At 46.0% G+C, this 18,686-nt stretch overlaps 1 protein-coding gene across 5 annotated transcripts in view; it reads right to left on the reverse strand.

Annotated features, from left to right (window-relative positions):
* NPC1 (NPC intracellular cholesterol transporter 1) overlaps positions 1-18,597 on the reverse strand; it is a 55,274-nt gene extending 36,677 nt beyond the window's left edge. The window contains exons 1-5 of one of the 5 annotated variants that reach the window (XM_063597311.1): positions 17,891-18,022; positions 8,322-8,659; positions 5,292-5,414; positions 3,918-4,024; positions 663-838 (exon numbers count right to left, since the gene is read on the reverse strand). Coding sequence is in view for 2 of the 5 variants with exons in the window: in XM_003830290.5 (XP_003830338.3) it covers positions 663-838; positions 3,918-4,024; positions 5,292-5,414; positions 17,891-18,331 (847 nt within the window). In the remaining 3 variants the exon portion in view is untranslated. Of the gene's footprint in view, positions 1-180; positions 324-662; positions 839-3,917; positions 4,025-5,291; positions 5,415-8,321; positions 8,688-17,890 lie in introns of those variants that run through there. The other 4 variants (XM_063597310.1, XM_003830290.5, XM_008955751.5 and 1 more) reach the window with 4 other exon arrangements.
* Positions 18,598-18,686: the final 89 nt, after the last annotated feature.

Consider the following 18,686-nt stretch of genomic DNA (forward strand, 5'->3'; position numbering starts at 1 on the left):
TTGTAATGACACACGTGTTACACATCCACTTTCTACACATGCAGGCTTCTGTTTCTGGACAAAATGACCTCTCTCCATTCAGTCAGGTTGCCTTGTATGTCACATCTTTTGGATTCCTAAGTGCCTTATTTTTTGTTGCTTTTGTGAATGAGACCTTTTTTCTATGGAATTTTTTGTTACCTTTTTACTTTGTCATTATAATTAAATGTTGTATGTTGGTCAATGCTGGGGGATCATTTCTGCTGTTAGATCTGCTGACTTTCCTTTATGGTGATCTGATTCTTCCAAGTCATGACCTCTTCTCTGCCAACTATTAATAGTTCTATCTTCTCAGTCTTGCAGTAATTTATGACATTACACAACTCACGCCTGTTAGAGTCAAAGATCCAATGGTTACTGAAGTGTATGGATGCAAACTTGCACATACTAAAATTTTCCATGTGGGAAGTTAAAGTTAGGGGGAGTTAAAGCAAGTGCTTTAAGGAGATTGTTATATTCGTTGCAGTTCAAGTCCTAGGATACAAGCAAAGCAACAACTCTTATTTCCTGGCCAATGGAACTGAAAACTGATTTTCCAGAGTTGACAGGACAACGAAAAGGAACAATCTGCTCTGCTGTCCTGATGCCAGCTGTAAAAGAGGAATAATTAAAAGTTTACTTACCATTGGCAAAACTCTGTCCGACGTAGTACTGTAACTCTTTCACATTTGTTTTCGTCTGGTTTGTAACAGGATCAACATAATCTTCAGTAGCTGTAACATTCAAAAACTGACTCTGTCGAGGGCTACATGTCAGCTCACAAAACAGGTTCAGCAGGTTATAAAAACAGGATGGACATCTAAAGGAAAAGTAAATTATATTCTGCATGATCTCACACATAATAGGGCCAGCGAGAACGATTTTAAATAGACAAAGAATATTTTAAACTTACTGTAAAGTGACAAATTACCAAGAGAACATATTAAAAACCAGCAATTCTAAACTTAAAACTTCATGTTAAAATAAAGGCACACCTTTAAAAAATGCCCTAATTACTTTCTGCATTTATTGTGTCCAATTATAATTTCAAAAACAGAGAGATGCTTGTCTGAATTCTGCACTTTATAATTTAGAGACATACATTCTCTGACCTAGAGTAAAGGGACTTTGGAGCATCAGGAAGACAATTTTTTTTTTTTTTTTTTGAGAAAGGGTCTCACTTTGTCGCCCAGGCTGAGTGCAGTGGCGTGATCACAGCTCACTGTAACCTTGAGCTCCTAGGCTCAAGCAATCCTCCCACCTCAGCCTCCCAAGTAGCCAGGACTACAGGTGCACACCACCACACCTGGCTAATTTTTAAAACGTTTTTGTAGAGATGTGGGTCTCACTGTGTTGCCCAGGATGGTCTCAAACTCCTAAACTCAAGCAACCCTCCTGCCTTGGCCTTCCAAAGTGCTGGGATTATCGACATGAGCGCTGCACCAGCTGACAGTTTTGATTAAGAAGAAAATAAAATGAGAATTACAAGAATCTTCATCTTATAACCTATTGAAAGGTTTTCTTTCAAGCCCCAGAAAATCACTAGGCCCTCCTGAAACACAAGGAGAAATCCCCATGGTTTGTAAAGATAGAGAACAGCAATGTTGTTCTCTGGCTGCATGCACTTCAGGAGCACACAACTGCACAAGAACCATAAGCTGCCTGCTATCCTTCAGGTTCAAAGTTTAAGCTCCTAATGTTGACTTGTTACATGATAAAAGAGCTCTCTTTTCCCTTTGGTCCACTGTTACTTGCAAAAGCTGTTTCATTAGACTTGCATTCTTGCAATCAAGATTACTTTATACTCCGATTCAGTCCCAGTGACCATGTAAGACAAAGAATGAAAAAAGTGTGTCCTGGCCTTCAAGAGCCTCTGTTTTAGTGAAGGAGATAGAGAAGCACAGACTCTCTTTCAGGAGTCCCACTGCTTTACTGCAAAGCCAGAAACCACAATTATATTATTCTAATAGGAATCACTCTTGGGGTGCACAGTTTTCAAACCTTTTCCATGTTACTACATTTAATGCCCACAATCACTAATTTTGACAGCTGTATATTTTTCCAAATATCAGGTTGTTTCTCCTATTTGCTATTATAAATCAAGCTTTGGTACCTCTGATAATATGGAGAAAGGTTGGCTATCTTTTTATGTTTATGTCCGTATGTCCCTAATGCCTCACCTACGGTGGATCCTAAATAAATGTGTTTTGACTGAGTGTACAAGGCTCCAATTTGGTTCCATCAATGTCCACAAGGCTTTCATAGGATATGCTGGCCCAATTACAGCCTCAACTTTTGTTGTTCTGAAAAAACAATTTAGTGGTGGTTTTCCATTCTCTATTGTCAACTTTTGGTAAGAAGCAGAATTTCTTCACTGGAAGCCAACTTGTGCCCTATCACCACCTGCAGTGATATTTGTGCAGAGAAGCATTTTCCCTTTTTAATATTTGCTTCCCAAACATCTTTATCAGTGTGCTGAAGTCTGAAAAATTTAGAAAGATACCACAATCTGCTGTTCTAGAGACCACCACCAGCTTGCTCTTTTGCATATTTGAGAATTGCTGGCTAGGCCTAGAGAAGAACATCTATTACCAAGCCCTTTTTCACTGCTCAGGGTCATAGCCAACAGAACAGATAAAAAACTAAGTTTGACAAAACCAGCCAGCTACAGCAGAACAAGCTTTTTAACAGTTCCCCGAGGCCGGCTCTACTGAGGACCTGACTCTATCACAACCCTTCACCAGAGGGAGAGACAAGAATGATGCGCAAAGCAAGGCATGGGGGGAGAGGAAGGACTGCATGATGAGAGTCTCAGGCCAGGCACCTGAGCAGGACCCCTAGGAACCTCTCTTCCCCACAGTGCACAGCTCAAGTTTGAAAGGAGCCTGGCCGCAGTGCAGACACCCTGCAGGGTGAGAACATCGCAGAGGAAACCAAGCATCAACTCTGAATGCAACTGGGAAGTGAACCAAGTCAGGTAATTATTGTTTTTCTCTTTATTTCTGACAAATTGTAAGAGTGCTTTCTTAAAACAAAAACTGACTTTAAAAAAAAAAAAAAAAAACCGGCTGGACACTGTGGTTCACACCTATAATCCAGCACTCTGGGAGGCTAGGGTGGGAGGATCATTTGAGACCAGGCCTGGCCAACATAGTGAGACCCTCATCTCTAGAAAAAAATAAAAATTAGGCTAGGTGCAGTGGCTCATGCCTGTAATCCCAGCACTCTGGGAGGCTGAGGCGGGTAGATGACTTGAGGTCAGGAGTTTGAGACCAGCCTGGCCAACATGGTGAAACCCCACCTCTACTAAAAATATAAAACTTAGCTAGGTGTGGTGGCATGTGCCTGCAGTCCCAGCTACTGGGGAGGCTGAGGCAGGAGAATCGCTTGAACCCAGGAGGAGGAGGTTGCAGTAAGCTGAGATCATGCCACTGTACTCCAGCCTCGGTGACAGAGCAAGAGTCTGTCTCCAAAAAAAAAATTAATAAAGAAAAACATAAATAAAATTAGCCGGACATGGTAGTGCATGCCTGTAGTCCTAGCTACTCAGGAGGCTAAGGTAGAACAATCACTGGAGCCTAGGAGGTTTAAGCTGCAGTGAGCTGTGATCACACCACAAACCACTGCACTCTAGCCTGGGCAACAGAGTGAGACTCTGTCTCTATTATACACACATGCACGCATACACATTATACATACATGTATTTTTAATATATAAATATATATTCACCTACTTTAAATGTATACATATATGTATAAATATATAATATACATATATTAATATACATATAATATATAAATAAAAATATGTAAACAAACAAAGAATAAATGGAAAGCTGAGCATTACCAGTTCACAAGTATCTACAGCCCAGTTGTTCTGTTTCCCCAGCAGAACCTACCTGGACAGAAACTGTAGAGGCAGCTGCAGGTTGTCTTTTAGTGTCTGAAGCTGCTGAACATCACAACAGAGACTGACATTGCCAAAGAAGAATCCTGGACAGAGTTCCTTTCAGGTGAAAGAGCACAGATGGGAGTAGGCAGTAAAGTAAGGTCAACATTCCTCAGTGAACTAAGACACATTCATTCATGTAATCCTTTTGAAGTACAAAAGGGTAAGACACATCCTGTATTTGCAAAGTTCTTACAGAATTATTTTAAAAGGCTACACATTTACTATTTATTCACAAGTAGAGACGTTTCTAATTTTCTTTTTATTTGGAAGCTTTCTCTCCTCTCCTGACAATCATTTTATGTCTTCTTAGGGTTTTTTGTTTGTTTGATTCAATTCAACCAGAGTGCTACTTGCTATTTCTATTAGTAATTCCAGGGAAAGTTGAAACCTTTAATAATTATGATGAAAGTAGCAAGTGAGGACAGGTGCTGTGGCTCATGCCTGTAATCCCAGTACTTAGGAAGGCTGAGGAGGGAGGATTGCTTGAGCCTAGGAGTTTGAGACCAGACTAGGCAACATGGTGAAGCCCCATCTCCCCAAACAATTTTTTAAAAATTAGCCAGGGGTTGTGGCACGTGCCTGTAGTCCCAGCTACTTGGGACGCTGAGTTGAGAGATTGCTTGAGCTCAGGAGGTCGAGGATACAGTGAACCATGACAGTGCCACTGCACTCTAGCCTTCAGCCAGGATAAAAGAGCAAGGCTCCTTCTGTCTCAAAAACAGAAAAGAAACGAACAAGTGAGCCTAGGAGCTCTGTTATCATGTCGACTTGACTTTTGATTACTTTAAGCCTCTAAAACCAGGCTTTTCACGTGATTTTTCCAGTTCTAATATCCCTGTGTATCACAGGATGGTAAAAAAAAAAGAACAAATCAGAATCCTGGTAGCAGCCAAAATTCACAGGCTCTCAGTGGAACACAGAGAAAACACTAAAATGACCAGGGTACAAGGACGTCAAAGCCACTTAGCAACAGAGTCCATTTGAGTCCTGAAATCTAGAAATCAAAAACAGCTAACTTCTAATATATTTTGCAGATGCTGCAAGGGCAACATACGAAGTACCAAGGTCAGTCTCTAAATAGTAACCTGCTATTGGGAAACTTTATGAGAGGTATAAAGTCAGCCCCTGAAAAATTAAGCCTTTGGAGTCACGGTGTTCTTTCTCTGCACTGTATGCTACAGGTTAGTTTTAGAGTCTGGGATAAGACTTAAGCCTATTAGTCTCATCTCCACCTCCACCCTGCAATAACATTTAAGGAATAATTACAGAGGATCTTGTGATCAGCATTTTGTGTTCCCAGTGCCTAAGATAATGAACTTACCTGCACTAAGTCATATCCATCCTTTGGCAATGGTTTTGGTGGGCCAGAATATTCGCAATTGTACCTCTTGTCCCCATATGCAATTCCACACTCTCCATACCAAACACAGGACTGTGAAAACACCTACAGAAAGTCAACACAAACTTCAGTGTTACCAGGGTCTCAATGGTAAATTTCAACAAAAAGTGCCCACTCAAGTACAATCACAGAAACTTCCAATGCTACCTGCAAAATTAAGTAACAGCAACAGGAACTTAACATTTTGAAAAATATTAATTAAAGCAGACCAAATGCCTATTTGTCAAGTCAGTGAAGTAGGTAATGGAAATTGCTTATTTACATAATTTCTATTTCCTGCTTATTTGTTGATAAGAGGAAGCTATAGTTCCATGTAAGAAATAATCACAGTAGAGAGAAAAGCAAGACAGTGACTTAGCAATTACTAAAGCACTATTTTTGCACATCTGCACCAGGAACTATATAAGCTCTAAGTAATGAAAGAATATTTCCACATGTATTTAGGTTAATTAATATCAATACATAATGAGTAACATGAAGAACAACAAAACCACAAACATCAACACCCCAATGTAAAGAGCAAGAATGAACTTCCTGTCCTTGAGACTGAAGTAGAAAGCAAAGAATGTGCTAACTTTAAGGAAAAACACCAAGGCAATCTCAAAAGAAAATTTTAAAACCTCTTATGTAAAGATTTCTCAAAAACCACTCACATTTCCCATGTGAGAGTCACAAGGTTGTCAGAAAATTCAGCGGAGGGGAGGGGTCAGTGTGAATCATCAGGTCAGTGCCTTGCTCTGAAGGCTGCTGCCCAAAACGCACCCGATCCTCTGCCTCACAATGGACTCAGAAAGCCACAAAGGGCCCAGCTTGCCAGGGCCCCGGGCCTGCAATCGTCTGCTCTACAGGGAAACAGAAGATATCAAGAAGCAGCCATGGCTCCCAAGAACCCTGATGGGAAAGCCATAAAAAAAAAAAAATCTGAACAGAAGTCACAACATGAAATTCTCTCCAGTGACAGTGGCACATGACCTGCACACAGGCAAGAAGCTAAGTCAGTCTGTGTTGGTCCTTCAGTATCAAAATACAAATCCCACAACAGTCCCTGAAGCCCAAAAACATGAGAAAAAGTCAGCAGGAGATTGGGATTTGTATGTGTGGGGAAATCCAAGGCATCAATATTACTTTTCTCTGAATTCATTTTTCAGATGTTCTAAAATAAAAATTAGGACTTAACTCCTCTTGACTCTTTGAAAGTCATGTTTAGGCCACAAAGGAGGGAAATTATACAAATAAGGACGTGACAACAAGCCTTCAACAAAGCCACATACGAACCCTGTGCCAAGATTCCACCACTATTTTTATATAAAGAGAATCCCAATTGTTATTCCCATAAACCCGGTGATTCTAAGGAAAAAAGAAACGTATTGCAACTCTGGGTTTCCAACTAATGGAAAAAAGTCCTAATGAGTAAAAGTCATTATCCATCTAACTAAAGTTTGAAAAGGCAAAAGCTGACTACAGAGGCAGAGGAAACTGCTGAAGTTTACATAAAATTTTAAATACAAAGAACTGCTCCCTAGACCTCGCAGAACTCTCCAGGGATTGGCCTGTCTCTGCCTCAGGGGCACTCTGGCTGGTTACCCACAGGAGCAGGGGTGACAAGAGACAAACGTGCAGTCAACACACTGCAGCTCTGGCCTGACAAACAGGACGGGTGTCTGGAGTCTAAAATCCCCTTACTCAGCACGTGGTACTATAGATGTGAATAAAGATGGCCCACTGCTGTTTAGGTTCCTTTTCACAAAGATCATTCGTTACTTATTTCAAAGCAAGTGCTGTTTCCACCCACTTGATGGAAGAGGGGTGGGTGAGAAGGTGGCACGGAGTGGGATTGAGTCCTGGGTTCTGATCCCAAGAGCTCCTGAGGCTCTCAGTGTGCTTGTTGAGCTGGATTGCACCTGGGATCACACCTGGAGCAGGTTACGTAACCACGTAGGAGTTTTCCTACCTGGGAAATGAAGCTCATAAGCTCTGCCTACCTCACAGGTTCCTGTGAAGATCAAATAAGGGCCTATCTGTACATATACAGTAAGTACTCAGTAAACTACAGAGCACCACGCAATCAAATACAAGGAATTATTATTAATGTCTTCTACCTGCTTGAGACCTCGGCAAAGAGGTTCCAAAGACTTAAAAAATTAACACCTGAGCCCAAGAAATTTGGGCTTGAATCAACATTCAGGTTTGCTTCTCAAAAGGTCATCTTCTAGAGACACAGCAGAGAAGACCAAAAAAAAAAAAAAAAAAAAAAAGTCATTCTGGCCGGAAGTGGTGGCTCACGCCTATAATCCCAGCACTTTGGGAGGCCAAGGCAGGTGGGTCGCTTGAGCCCAGGAGTTTGAGACCAGCCTGGGCAACATAGTGAAACCCTGTCTCTTAAAAACAACAACAACAACAGGCCGGGCATGGTGGCTCACACCTGTAATCCCAGCACTTTGGGAGACTGAGGCGGGGGAATCACCTGAGGTCAGGAGTTCGAGACCAGCCTGACCGACATGGAGAAACCCTGTCTCTACTGAAAATACAAAATTAGCCAGGTGTGGGGGGTGCATGCCTGTAATACCAGCTACTTAGGAGGCTGAGGCAAGAGAATTGCTTGAACCCTAGAGGCAGAGGTTGTGGTGAGCCAAGATTGTGCCATTGCACTCCAGCCTGGGCAACAAGAGCGAAACTGTCTCAAAAAACAAACAAAAAACAAAACAAACAAAAACAACAGCCAAAAATTAGCCAAGCCTAATGGCACATGCCCATAGTCCCAGCTACTCCGGAGGCTGAGCTGGGAAGATCAGCTTGAACCCAGGAGGTTGAGGCTGCAGTGAGCTGAGATAGCACCTCTGCACTCCAGCCTGGACAACAAAATGAAAACTGGTCTCCAAAAAAAAAAAAAAAAAAAAAAAAAGTCATCCTGCTGAAAGAAGCAACCTAAGCCAGCAGAACCCAGAGACTTACAAAGCACTGGTGGTGTCCTAGACTTAGGCGCTGTTTTAAACGCTCTTCATATTGTGTCTGGAATTAGTGGGTTCTTGGTCTCACTGACTTCAAGAATGAAGCTGCGGACCCTCGGACCCTCGCGGTGAGTGTCACAGCTCTTAAGGTGGCGTTTCTGGAGTCTGTCCCTTCTGATGTTCAGATGTGTTCGGAGTTTCTTCCTTCTAGGGGGTTCGTGGTCTCGCTGGCTCAGGAGTGAAGCTGCAGACCTTCGCCGTGTTACAGCTCTTAAGGCAGCGCGTCTGGAGTTGTTCGTTCCTCCTAGTGGGCTTGTGGTCTTGCTGGGCTCAGGAGTGAAGCTGCAGATCTTCGCAGTGAGTGTTACAGCTCATAAAAGCAGCGTGAACCCAAAGAGTGAGCAGTAGCAAGATTTATTGCAAAGAGCAAAAGAATCAACGATTCCACAGTGTGGAAAGGGACCTGAGCAGGTTGCCAAGGCTGGCTTGGGCAGCCTGCTTTTATTCTTTTATCTGGCCCCACCCACATTCTGCTGATTGGTAGAGCCGAGTGGCCTGTTTTGTCAGGGCGCTGATTGGTGCGTTTACAATCCCTGAGCTAGATACAAAGGTTCTCCACGTTCCCATCAGATTAGTTAGATACAGACTTTCCACACACAGGTTCTCCAAGGCCCCACCAGAGCAGCTAGATACAGAGTGTCGATTGGTGCACTCACAAACCTTGAGCTAAACACAGGGTGCTGATTGGTGTATTTACAATCCCTGAGCTAGATATAAAGACTCTCCACTCCCCACCAGACTCAGGAACCCAGCTGGCTTCACCTAGTGGATCCCGCACCGGGGCTGCAGGTGGAGCTGCTTGCCAGTCCTGCGCCGTGCGCTCGCATTCCTCAGCCCTTGGGTGGTCGATGGGACTGGGCGCCGTGGAGCAGGGGGTGGCGCTCATCAGGGAGGCTCAGGCCGCACAGGAGCCCACGGAGGGGGTGGGAGGCTCAGGCATGGCGGGCTGCAGGTCCCAAGCCCTGCCCCGTGGGAAGGCAGCCAAGGCCCAGCGAGAAATCGAGCGCAGCACCAGTGGGCCGGCACTGCTGGGGGACCCAGTACACCCTCCGCAGCCACTGGCCCGGGTGCTAAGTCCCCCATTGCCCGGGGCCAGCAGGGCTGGCTCGCTGCTCCGAGTGCGGGGCCCACCAAGCCCACGCCCACCCGGAACTCCAGCTGGCCCTCAAGTGCCGCACACAGCCCCGGTTCCCGCTCGTGTCTCTCCCTCCACACCTCCCTGCAAGCTGAGGGAGTGGGCTCCAGCCTTGGCCAGCCCAGAAAGGGGCTCCCACAGTGCAGTGGGGGACTGAAGGGCTCCTCAAATGCCACCAAAGTGGGAGCCCAGGCAGGGGAGGTGCCGAGAGCAAGCGAGGGCTCTGAGGACTGCCAGCACGCTGTCACCTCTCAATATGTTAACCCAATTAATCCTACAACAGTTTGATGAGGGAGGCGTTATTATACCCCTTTTACAGATGCAGAAACGAAGGCACTGAGGCTAAATAATTTGTCCAAGGTCACAGTGGCAAAGCCAGGATTCAAAACAGAGCAGTTGACTCCAGAAACAGACTCTCAATAAAAGAGAATCAGCTGCATCATCAAAGTCCTCCCTGTAGCATCACAGCCTCCCCAAACCCCACCGTGTGCAAGAGCATGAGCACCTGTGCACTCAACAGCTGCACAATGGGAGCTGCTCAGCCTTCACTCCCTTCTCACCAACAGCTGAAAGTGGACAGCCAGCTTCCTGGCCCCCAGGCCTGCCTCTGCAGCTGCTCCACTTCAGGGGCCTCCACGCCTCCATCTCTTTCTCTTCTGTGTTTTTAACCTCATCTCTCTCTCAGTCCCTTCACCTGCACCTCCCTAGAAACACTGCTCTAATTATATCCACAAACCCCTCTCTCAGCTTCAGTGATCTCCAGCTTCTCTCCAGCAGCACTTTCCACTAGCTGCCCAACAGCCTCAGTGCTTAAGACGAAACCAATCTTTCCTCTATTTGTATTTCCTCCTCTATTGCCAATTCCTCTTCAACAGAGTTTCAAATGAAAACCTCAGGCACCTTTCGAACCCACCTCCCATAGCGAACCTATCGCGCACTCCCAGGGAGGCTCCCTCGTGCAGCCTCCTGCCCTCGCTCGGACCCGGCAGTGTCTTCCGTGCAGATGCCTGCCGCTTGCCTCTTCCGGAACAATGCTCAAAGTTTTCTGGTGCTCAGAAACCTCCAACCCACCCTTCCCACTGCCTGTGCGACAAGCTCCAGACACCTCACTCTGGCTCTGCCCACTCTCCTTTCTACAATATTCCAAACCTATCACTCTAACCGCCTACCCTTCTTTCCTTCTCTCCCACACGAAGTAGGACCTGCCTGCCTCTGCCTTGGTCATGCCCTAGGATCAAGCAAAATTTATGAGAATTGCAAAGTTGTGATGTTGGGAGAAGTTGCCAGAGTATTTTCTCACTTTTGTCTCAACTCCCTGGTAAGACGGTAAAATCCTAGAGGGCAGAGCCTAGGTGTGTAACCCTTCCTTTGAAATTCCCTACTGAATTACATCTGGTGTTCCTGGATGCAGAACTTGTCAAAACTCACAATGAGCTGAGGGAGTACAACTGGATTATCTAAGTTCAGAAATGAGAAGTGCTGATTGTTTTGGCTTCTACCCAGAATTTAGTAGTTACACAGCTAAAGAGTTTCTATTTTTAAAGGTTAGATCATATGGATATTTCACAACATGCTCTAGAGTTTAATTATTATGAAAATGACTGGATAGGGAAGCTTCTTTCAACGATAGGAACAGTTCAGGAAAGGTTAAAAAAATGCCCCTTCTAGGCCAGGTGCAGTGGCTCATGCCTGTAATCCCAGCACTTTGGGAGGCCGAGGTGGGCGGATCACGAGGTCAGGAGATCGAGACCATCCTGCCTAGCACAGTGAAACCCCGTCTCTACTAAAAATACAAAAAATTAGCCGGGCGTGGTGGCGGGTGCCTGTAGTCCCAGCCACAGGCTGAGACAGGAGAATGGCGTGAACCTGGGAGGCGGAGGTTGCAGTGAGCCGAGATCGCACCGCTGCACTCCAGCCTGGGTAACAGAGAGAGACTCCGTCTAAAAAAAAAAAAAAATGCCCCTTGTGCTATATCTCAGCAACTATAGCAACTGCTAAATTGGACCCCATTCAGGAGCTCCATAAGCACACATTATCATACAGAAAAGCTCTGAACTCAGTGAGAATTCTATTCCACTGCCTTTAGGAAATCCTAAAGCATTAACTAACATATTCAAATACTTACTGAACATCTATTGTTCTCGAGGCATGGCAGTAAAATAAATAAATGAAACAAAAATACCAAACATCAATTGCATGCCTCATTTTCTCAGATACTCTATGCAGTAGCACAGCAGAATTTTACAGGTAAGTGAACTCAGGCTCAAAGATACTCTGAGGTCACATGGCTCATAAATAACATGATTTTGAACACCAAGTTAAGCATTCTCCACCCATCCCCCTTGTCCTCCTGCCTCCCCTACCCCCAGCTTCTGTACCATTTAAACTCTAGTCCAGTTTGTGCAGTGATGTATCCTCAGAATTGGAGAATGCACTGGAGATGAACTGTCCCATCCATGATGATCCTATACAAGTGTTCCTTCCATATAAACTTGTTCACTTGTAGAAATAATGCCTCCCATTCCTATCTTTTAAAGTATCTCTCTAGGCAGTTGTCAAGCAATGACTCCCTTACTCAGTACCACTGACAGTCCTCAACCCCAGGGTAGGACTTGGCCATCCACCAGAGCTGGGAGTGCAGGGCTTGGCACCAACACTTGTGCCCCTGTCCTGGATTGGTAAAGCTAATGGCAAAACATGGAGAGATACCCAGCTCAAGCTCCAGTGAGGCGATGGAGGAGAGGGGCTTGCTGGTTAACTTCCCTACCTCATTGCTTCTCCAGAGAGCAGGGGCTGGCCTGGCCAGTCAGGACAACACAGGCTGGAGTGGAGGGAGTGGCATGGAGAATCCTGTCCAGAGATTAAGCTGCCTGCTGTTTCTTTGGAGTCAGGGAGGCAGACCAAACAAATATGGCAGGACATTTAGGGTGGAGGCTGCCGGGCTGGTCTGACTTCTGTTGACGGAAATCTCTGGAAGTGTTTTATAGCCAACCTGGCATGAACGTATCTACATAACAAATGATAATTTGTGTGTGCACCAGGCCTGCCTGCATGTGGGTGTTTAAGTCATATATTTTGAGTGCTAGGTGTGCTCAGCTAGTCCAACTCTTCGTTTTACAGATAACCTCTTTAGCTTCCGGTTTTTTATGTGACTCACCCAAGGTCATATTACTAGTTAGTCCTAGACATTTAGGAGCCACAAAACTAAAACAAAACTATGAAAGTGGGTGCCGGTATACACTGTCTGCAGTTTTTTCCCTATGGAATGTTCACAGTGTGGTGACTGAATCAGGGGTCAGGCCAGCAGGCTAAACCCATTCCTGATCTATTACAGACTACTGGAAGAGCCACACTGGGGACGGAACCAGGCCTTGAATGAGACTGCTCTACTAACCAAGTGGAATATCTGCTGAACACCCATTCAATTAAGCTTGCTAAACACCAATAATCTAGCCTTGAATTTCAAAAAACTAGGGCACAGAAGTCAGAAGATGGCAGTTGAAGCACCCAATCTGCCATCTACTAGCTAGGTGACCTTGGGACAAATTTGACCCTTGATGTCTGCATCTATAAAATAGGAAAAACAGCATTACGCCTACCTTAAAGGGGCTCTGTGAGGATAAAACAAGATCGGATGTGATAGCAATGGAGTACTATGCAAAATGTGGGTAGCTTTTGTCTCTAGTCTTATGTAATCTAGTATATAGCACCCTGCAAATTTTTTTAAGAGCTTTACTGATGTAATTTACATACCATAAAATTCACCCTTTTCAAGTGAACAGTTCAATAGTTTAGGGCAACAATTAGGCAACTCTCCCGACTATTTTCTCTAGTTTTCCTCTTGTCCACCTGATACATTAATTCATCCTCCATAGCTCAGCTCAAAAATGGACTCTCCATAACATTTTATCTTTATTCTTATCTGAGCACTTCTTACTGTATTACCATTTTTTTATGTATCCAGCCTTCCCCCCATCAACTATGAAGAAGACAGTGATAGTAATTATGAACATTTACACCGCACTTTACAGTGTATAGACAGACTTTTTTTCTTTTTTTTACTACTTACTTATTGTTTTGGACTAGTCAAGTGCAGTAGTGAGAAGGAGGAAAGAGTAGATCAAGGAGTTCGATCTGTAACTGACTTTGATCAACTGATAACGCACTACCTTAGGACCAGCCTAGACTGATTTTTTTAAATGGGTTAATTCTTTTGATCTTATCCTTTGTTGTGTCTAGGGCAGCCAATTCATGTTTATGAAATTATTTTGAGCTCCTCTTGTGACCTAAGCAAGGGACAGTAATAAGATAAAATTTTAAAGCTTCTCTCAAATCCTCCAGCAGAACACCTGCACCAGAGAGAGTTGGTTTTTTAAAAGTTTTGTTGCCAAAGCAAATGTTCCAAAAATTTGAAAGTGAGAGGCACAGTCCAGATGAAGAAAAACCTGGCTGGCCGCAGCTGATCACTGCCATCACCTAGAAATCAACTGCAAATCCAATTTTGATTGCCACTAGTTTCTAAGTCTCTCCCCAAAATCCATTTCAAGGCCCAAATATCTTATGATTAAAGAATCCCAGTGGGCCAGGCATGGTGGCTCACACCTGTAATCCCAGCACTTTGGGAGGCGGAGGTGGATGGTATCACTTGAGCTCAGGAGTTCGAGACCAGCCTGGGCAAGCTGGCAAAACCCCTTCTCTACTAAAAATACAAAAAATTAGCAGGGCATGATGGTGCACACCTATAGTCCCAGCTACTCGGGAGGCTTGATGTGGGAGAATCACCTGAGCCCGGGAGGTCGAGGCAGTAGTGAGCCAAGATCGTGCCACTGCGCTCCAGCCTGGGCAACCAGAGTAAGACCTGGTCTTGAAAAAAAAAAAAAAAAAAAGATTCCAGGGCCAGCACAGTGGCTCATGCTTGTAATCCCAGCACTTTGGGAGGCCAAGGTGGGAGGATCTCCAGCCCAGGAATTCAAGACCACCTTGGGCAACACAGCAAGACCTTGTGTCTACAAAAAATTTAAAAATTAGTTGGGCATGGTGGCATGCACCTGCAGTCCCAGCTACTTGGGAGGCTGAGGTGGAAGGATAGTTTGAGCCCAGGGTCAACACTGCAGTGAGCCACAATCACACCACTGCACTTCAGCCTGGAGGACAGTGCAAGACCCTGTTTCAAAAAAAAAAATAGTCCCAAGTCAAGTGTCCTGGCCACATTTGTAGATGATATTGGAGAGCAATAGTTATTGCTCTTAAGGAGCCTGCAATTCGGTAGTTCAATTAGGAAATATTTGTCTTTCACAAGCATAGTTGGCACAGTTAATCCAATTTTACAGAGGAGGAAACTGAGGCTCCAGAGGATAACTGGCTTACCCAAGATCACTCTTGGGAACAGAAAAGAGTCAAGACCCACACCAAGGTCTTTTAATGAGGCAGCAAATGCTGTTGCAGCAGTTTAAATAAAGATTCAGAACTCCAGAGGGAAGGCATTCTAGTTAGGGGAATAGGACAAGAATGTCGTAGATAATGTAGCATGTGAAATGGGTCCCTGGAAGATGGGCAGGATTTTGCTAGCAAGCAGTTCAATTTGACTGGAGAGCTGATGCCCTTCACAGAGCTGGAGGTCAAAGGGCAGAAAGGGGCACCCGAGATCAGAGATGACTGATCCAGGCTTCCGCTGTAGGTAATTTGCCATGCTTAGAATACTGCATCCCTTTTAGGAGTGGAGACTGAGGGTTACCCAGGAAAGAGAGAGCACACTGTCTTCATGACCAGAGTGATTCTTTGTTCTGGGTAATATAACAAACACTGGAGGAATACAAAGGCCTATTCAGCGAGTCCTTTTCCCTCTGCCCACTGGCTCAAATTTTAAAAAATCTCATTTTCCCCTTGATTACTTATGTTAGTAAAATTTCTGATCAGAGCATCAGTCAAGGAGTGGGAAAGATGGGGAAAGATTTCCCACAGTCATTCCAATTTCAGATGGTTGTTCTTAATCACTCACAGGTCAAAAGATTAACCATTCCCAGTCTTCTCAGGAAAAGCCATTTTAATGCTTAATTTCTACCCCGGCTTCTCTATGTTCCAAGTCCCTCAAGATAAAGCTTATCAAAATTACAGCCGGGAAAAATAAAGGCTATGTCTCAAAACTGCACATAGTTTTTAGATGACTACAGGGTTTTAAAAACAAGGCAGTCTAGTAATGTTATTTCATCATCTGTACATATTGAACATTAAGAAAAAGCAAAAATCCCCCCAACATGTATTTCAGATCTTACACAGGACAACTAGTCCATAATTCCATGATAGAACTCTACTAGCGCTCAGACTGAAGCTAATGAGCTGCTATCATTGGTATGAATTCTAAAAGCAGACCCTCTCTCTCTCCCAATCTGTTTGGCTTCAAGGCTCCACCCCAATCTGTTTGGCTTCAAGGCTCCACCCCAATCTGTTCAGGTGCACTGAAAGCTTTCAGACATGAGGAATTTTTAAAATAATAATAGGATTATTTCCAGTTAAGGTTTACAGACCTTGAAAAGGCTTCCAGGCATTTTTGCAAGAGACTTACAACAAACCTCTGACCTATCCCAAATGTCATAGAAGAAGCACTCATTGGCCATCAGCCTTGGGTACTTGTGATTTAAAAAATATTTAAGAGATAAAGCTACTTAATAATGTGAAGCCTGGCTGGGCGAGGTGGCTCACACCTGTAATCCCCAAAAGAGGCGGGCGGATCGCTAGAGGTCAGGATTTCGAGACCAGCCTGACCAACACGGCGAAACCCCATCTCCACGGAAAATACAAAAATTAGCTGGGCGTGGTGGTGGGCACCTGTAATCCTAGCTACTTGGGAGGCTGAGGCACCAGAATTGCTTGAATCCAGGAGGCAGAGGTTGCAGTGAGCCGAGATTGCGCCACTACACTCCAGACTGGGCAACAGAGACTCTGTCTCCAAAAAAAAGGGAAGCCTATTTAAGGTCCTGATCTAAAACTCTAGGAGGGGCCAGGAGTGGTGCTCACAATAATCCCAGTGCTTTGGGAGGCCAAGGTGGAAGGACTGCTTGAGGCCAGGAGTTCCAGGCTGCAGTGAGCTATGATGGCGACACTGCCCCCACGCCTGGGCAACAGAGCCAGAACCTGTCTCTAAAATAAATAAATTTTAAAAATAAATTTTAAAAAACTCTAGGGAAACAGAATAGCCACATTTTCTCTAAGGCACATAATTGCTATTATTTATTTCTCTCTCTTTTGTTTTGACACAGGGTCTTGCTCTGTTGCCCAGGCTGGAGTACACTGGCGTGATCACAGCTCACAGCAGCCTCAACCTCAACAATGAAAAGAAAAACAAAATGTTTTTAAGACGGGGTTTCACCATGTTGCCCCGGCTGGTCTTGAACTCCTGAGCTCAAGAGATCCTCCCGCGGAGCCCTTCTCCTGGCTCTTAGTCCATTACTGGATCAACATCACCTATCCCCTTCTGAGGACTAAATAGAAGTCGAAGTAGAGTTTTTTCTAGTCCACGGAACCCCCTCTCCCCTGATTCACCACTTCCTATTGACGCCACACCTATGTGAGGGGCGTTAATGTGCACAAGGACACAATTCCCCGGAGGCACTCTCATCCTGATTTGGTTTAACGAGAGTCACAGCGTGACACTGCCTCACTCCAGTTTTAAAAGAGGAAACTACAGACACACAAATACTGAGGTGCTCTTTCCCAAAGCTATTAAACCAAGCAAAAGCCCCCAGAAGGAGTCAGCAGGACACCGAGTTCCAGGCCCCATCCTGTCGCTGGCTAATAGTGACAAGGGGAAATTCAATACCGCCCTGTGAGTCTCAGTGTCCTGAGGTGTAAAAAGGAGTTGATGAAAAGTAACCTGCCCTCTTTAGAAGACCAAGCTGACTTATGTCAAGTACTCAAGGCAGTTTCACTGGGTGCTTGAGGAAGTTTGTGTCTCTTTACCTCTGCTTCCACCTCCATCCTCAGGTGATGAGAAGAGGAAATAAAGTGGTTAGAGTTCCTAAATTTTGGAGTTCGTGCGCATGTAGCAGAATTTTTTAAAAAGCAAGCAGTGTCCCTATCCCACTCTACCCACTTTCCTCCCTTCTTCTGGTGCCACATCCTACACAGAGAAATTAGGTGACCACAGATGGAACAAGCTCAGAACAGGTCACCCAAGCCCCCACTGCCACCCTCTTCCAGACCACAGGAAAGAGAGCGTGGCCGGAGACAGAAACAGGAGAAGTGAGGAACCTCCGAGCTCTCCATCGCCAGACCGACTTCCCCAGGACCCGGGCCTGAGCCGTCGCTGGGCCCGTCGCCTTCCCCGGCTCTCGGCCCCGCCACGTCCCCATAGGGCGTCCCGGTGGCCGGCGACCGCTCACCTGCGCTGGACACAGTAGCAGCAGGAGGAGGCCAAGGGCCAGGCCGCGAGCGGTCATGCTGTGGCCGCGCAAGGCTGCGGACACCGGCGGCGTTCGGCTGGTTGGGCTCCCCGGAGGCGGCTCTACTTCCCCGGGCTGTTTCAGCACCCCGCGCAGGAGGAGCGGAGGAGCAGGAGCAGGCGCCGACCGCAGCAGCAGGCTGCGCGCGCAGGTCAGGAAGGAAGAAGGCGTCGTCGGCTCCGCCCTTTCTGGGAGGTGCCGCTGCCGGGACTCCCTGGCCCGGGCTGGGGCGGGGCCAGGGCCGCCGCGACCCCGCTTCAAGGTCCCCGTGTTGCCCTTCTCCTCAGCCCCTGCAATCCCCGGGGGCCAGGCGCAGGACTTATGGAGTCTGGCTCGGCCCGGGAGAGTATCTGTGGAGTTGTGCCAACAGTTTCTGGCCATGATGCTTTCCCTTTTCGTCTCTGGGTTGGAGGGGGCGGGCGAGGTTTCAGCGAAGGGTAGTGCTGTTCTGGGGGACTTCCGGGTAAGGTCCCGCCCGGCCGCGGAGTCTCTGTTTATTTCGGCTCCGACAATTACGCTGAGCGACTTCTCCTCCCAACCCAGTCACCTGAAAGGAATCTGGACCCCGGCACTTTGTAGCAGAGCCCGGGGCGGTGACGCGCGGTGGCCTGACCGTGTGATGATCCGCGAGTGTGGCGGGGCGGGGCGGGGCGGGGCGGAGCGGAGCGGAGCGGAGCGCGGGGTGGGCGGTGGCGGTGCGGTCAGGCCCGGGAAAAAAAGTGCGGGAGCCTCGCCA

The sequence above is a fragment of the Pan paniscus genome, chromosome 17 (assembly GCF_029289425.2).
Source record: "Pan paniscus chromosome 17, NHGRI_mPanPan1-v2.0_pri, whole genome shotgun sequence".
NCBI classification, from domain to species: Eukaryota; Metazoa; Chordata; class Mammalia; order Primates; family Hominidae; genus Pan; species Pan paniscus.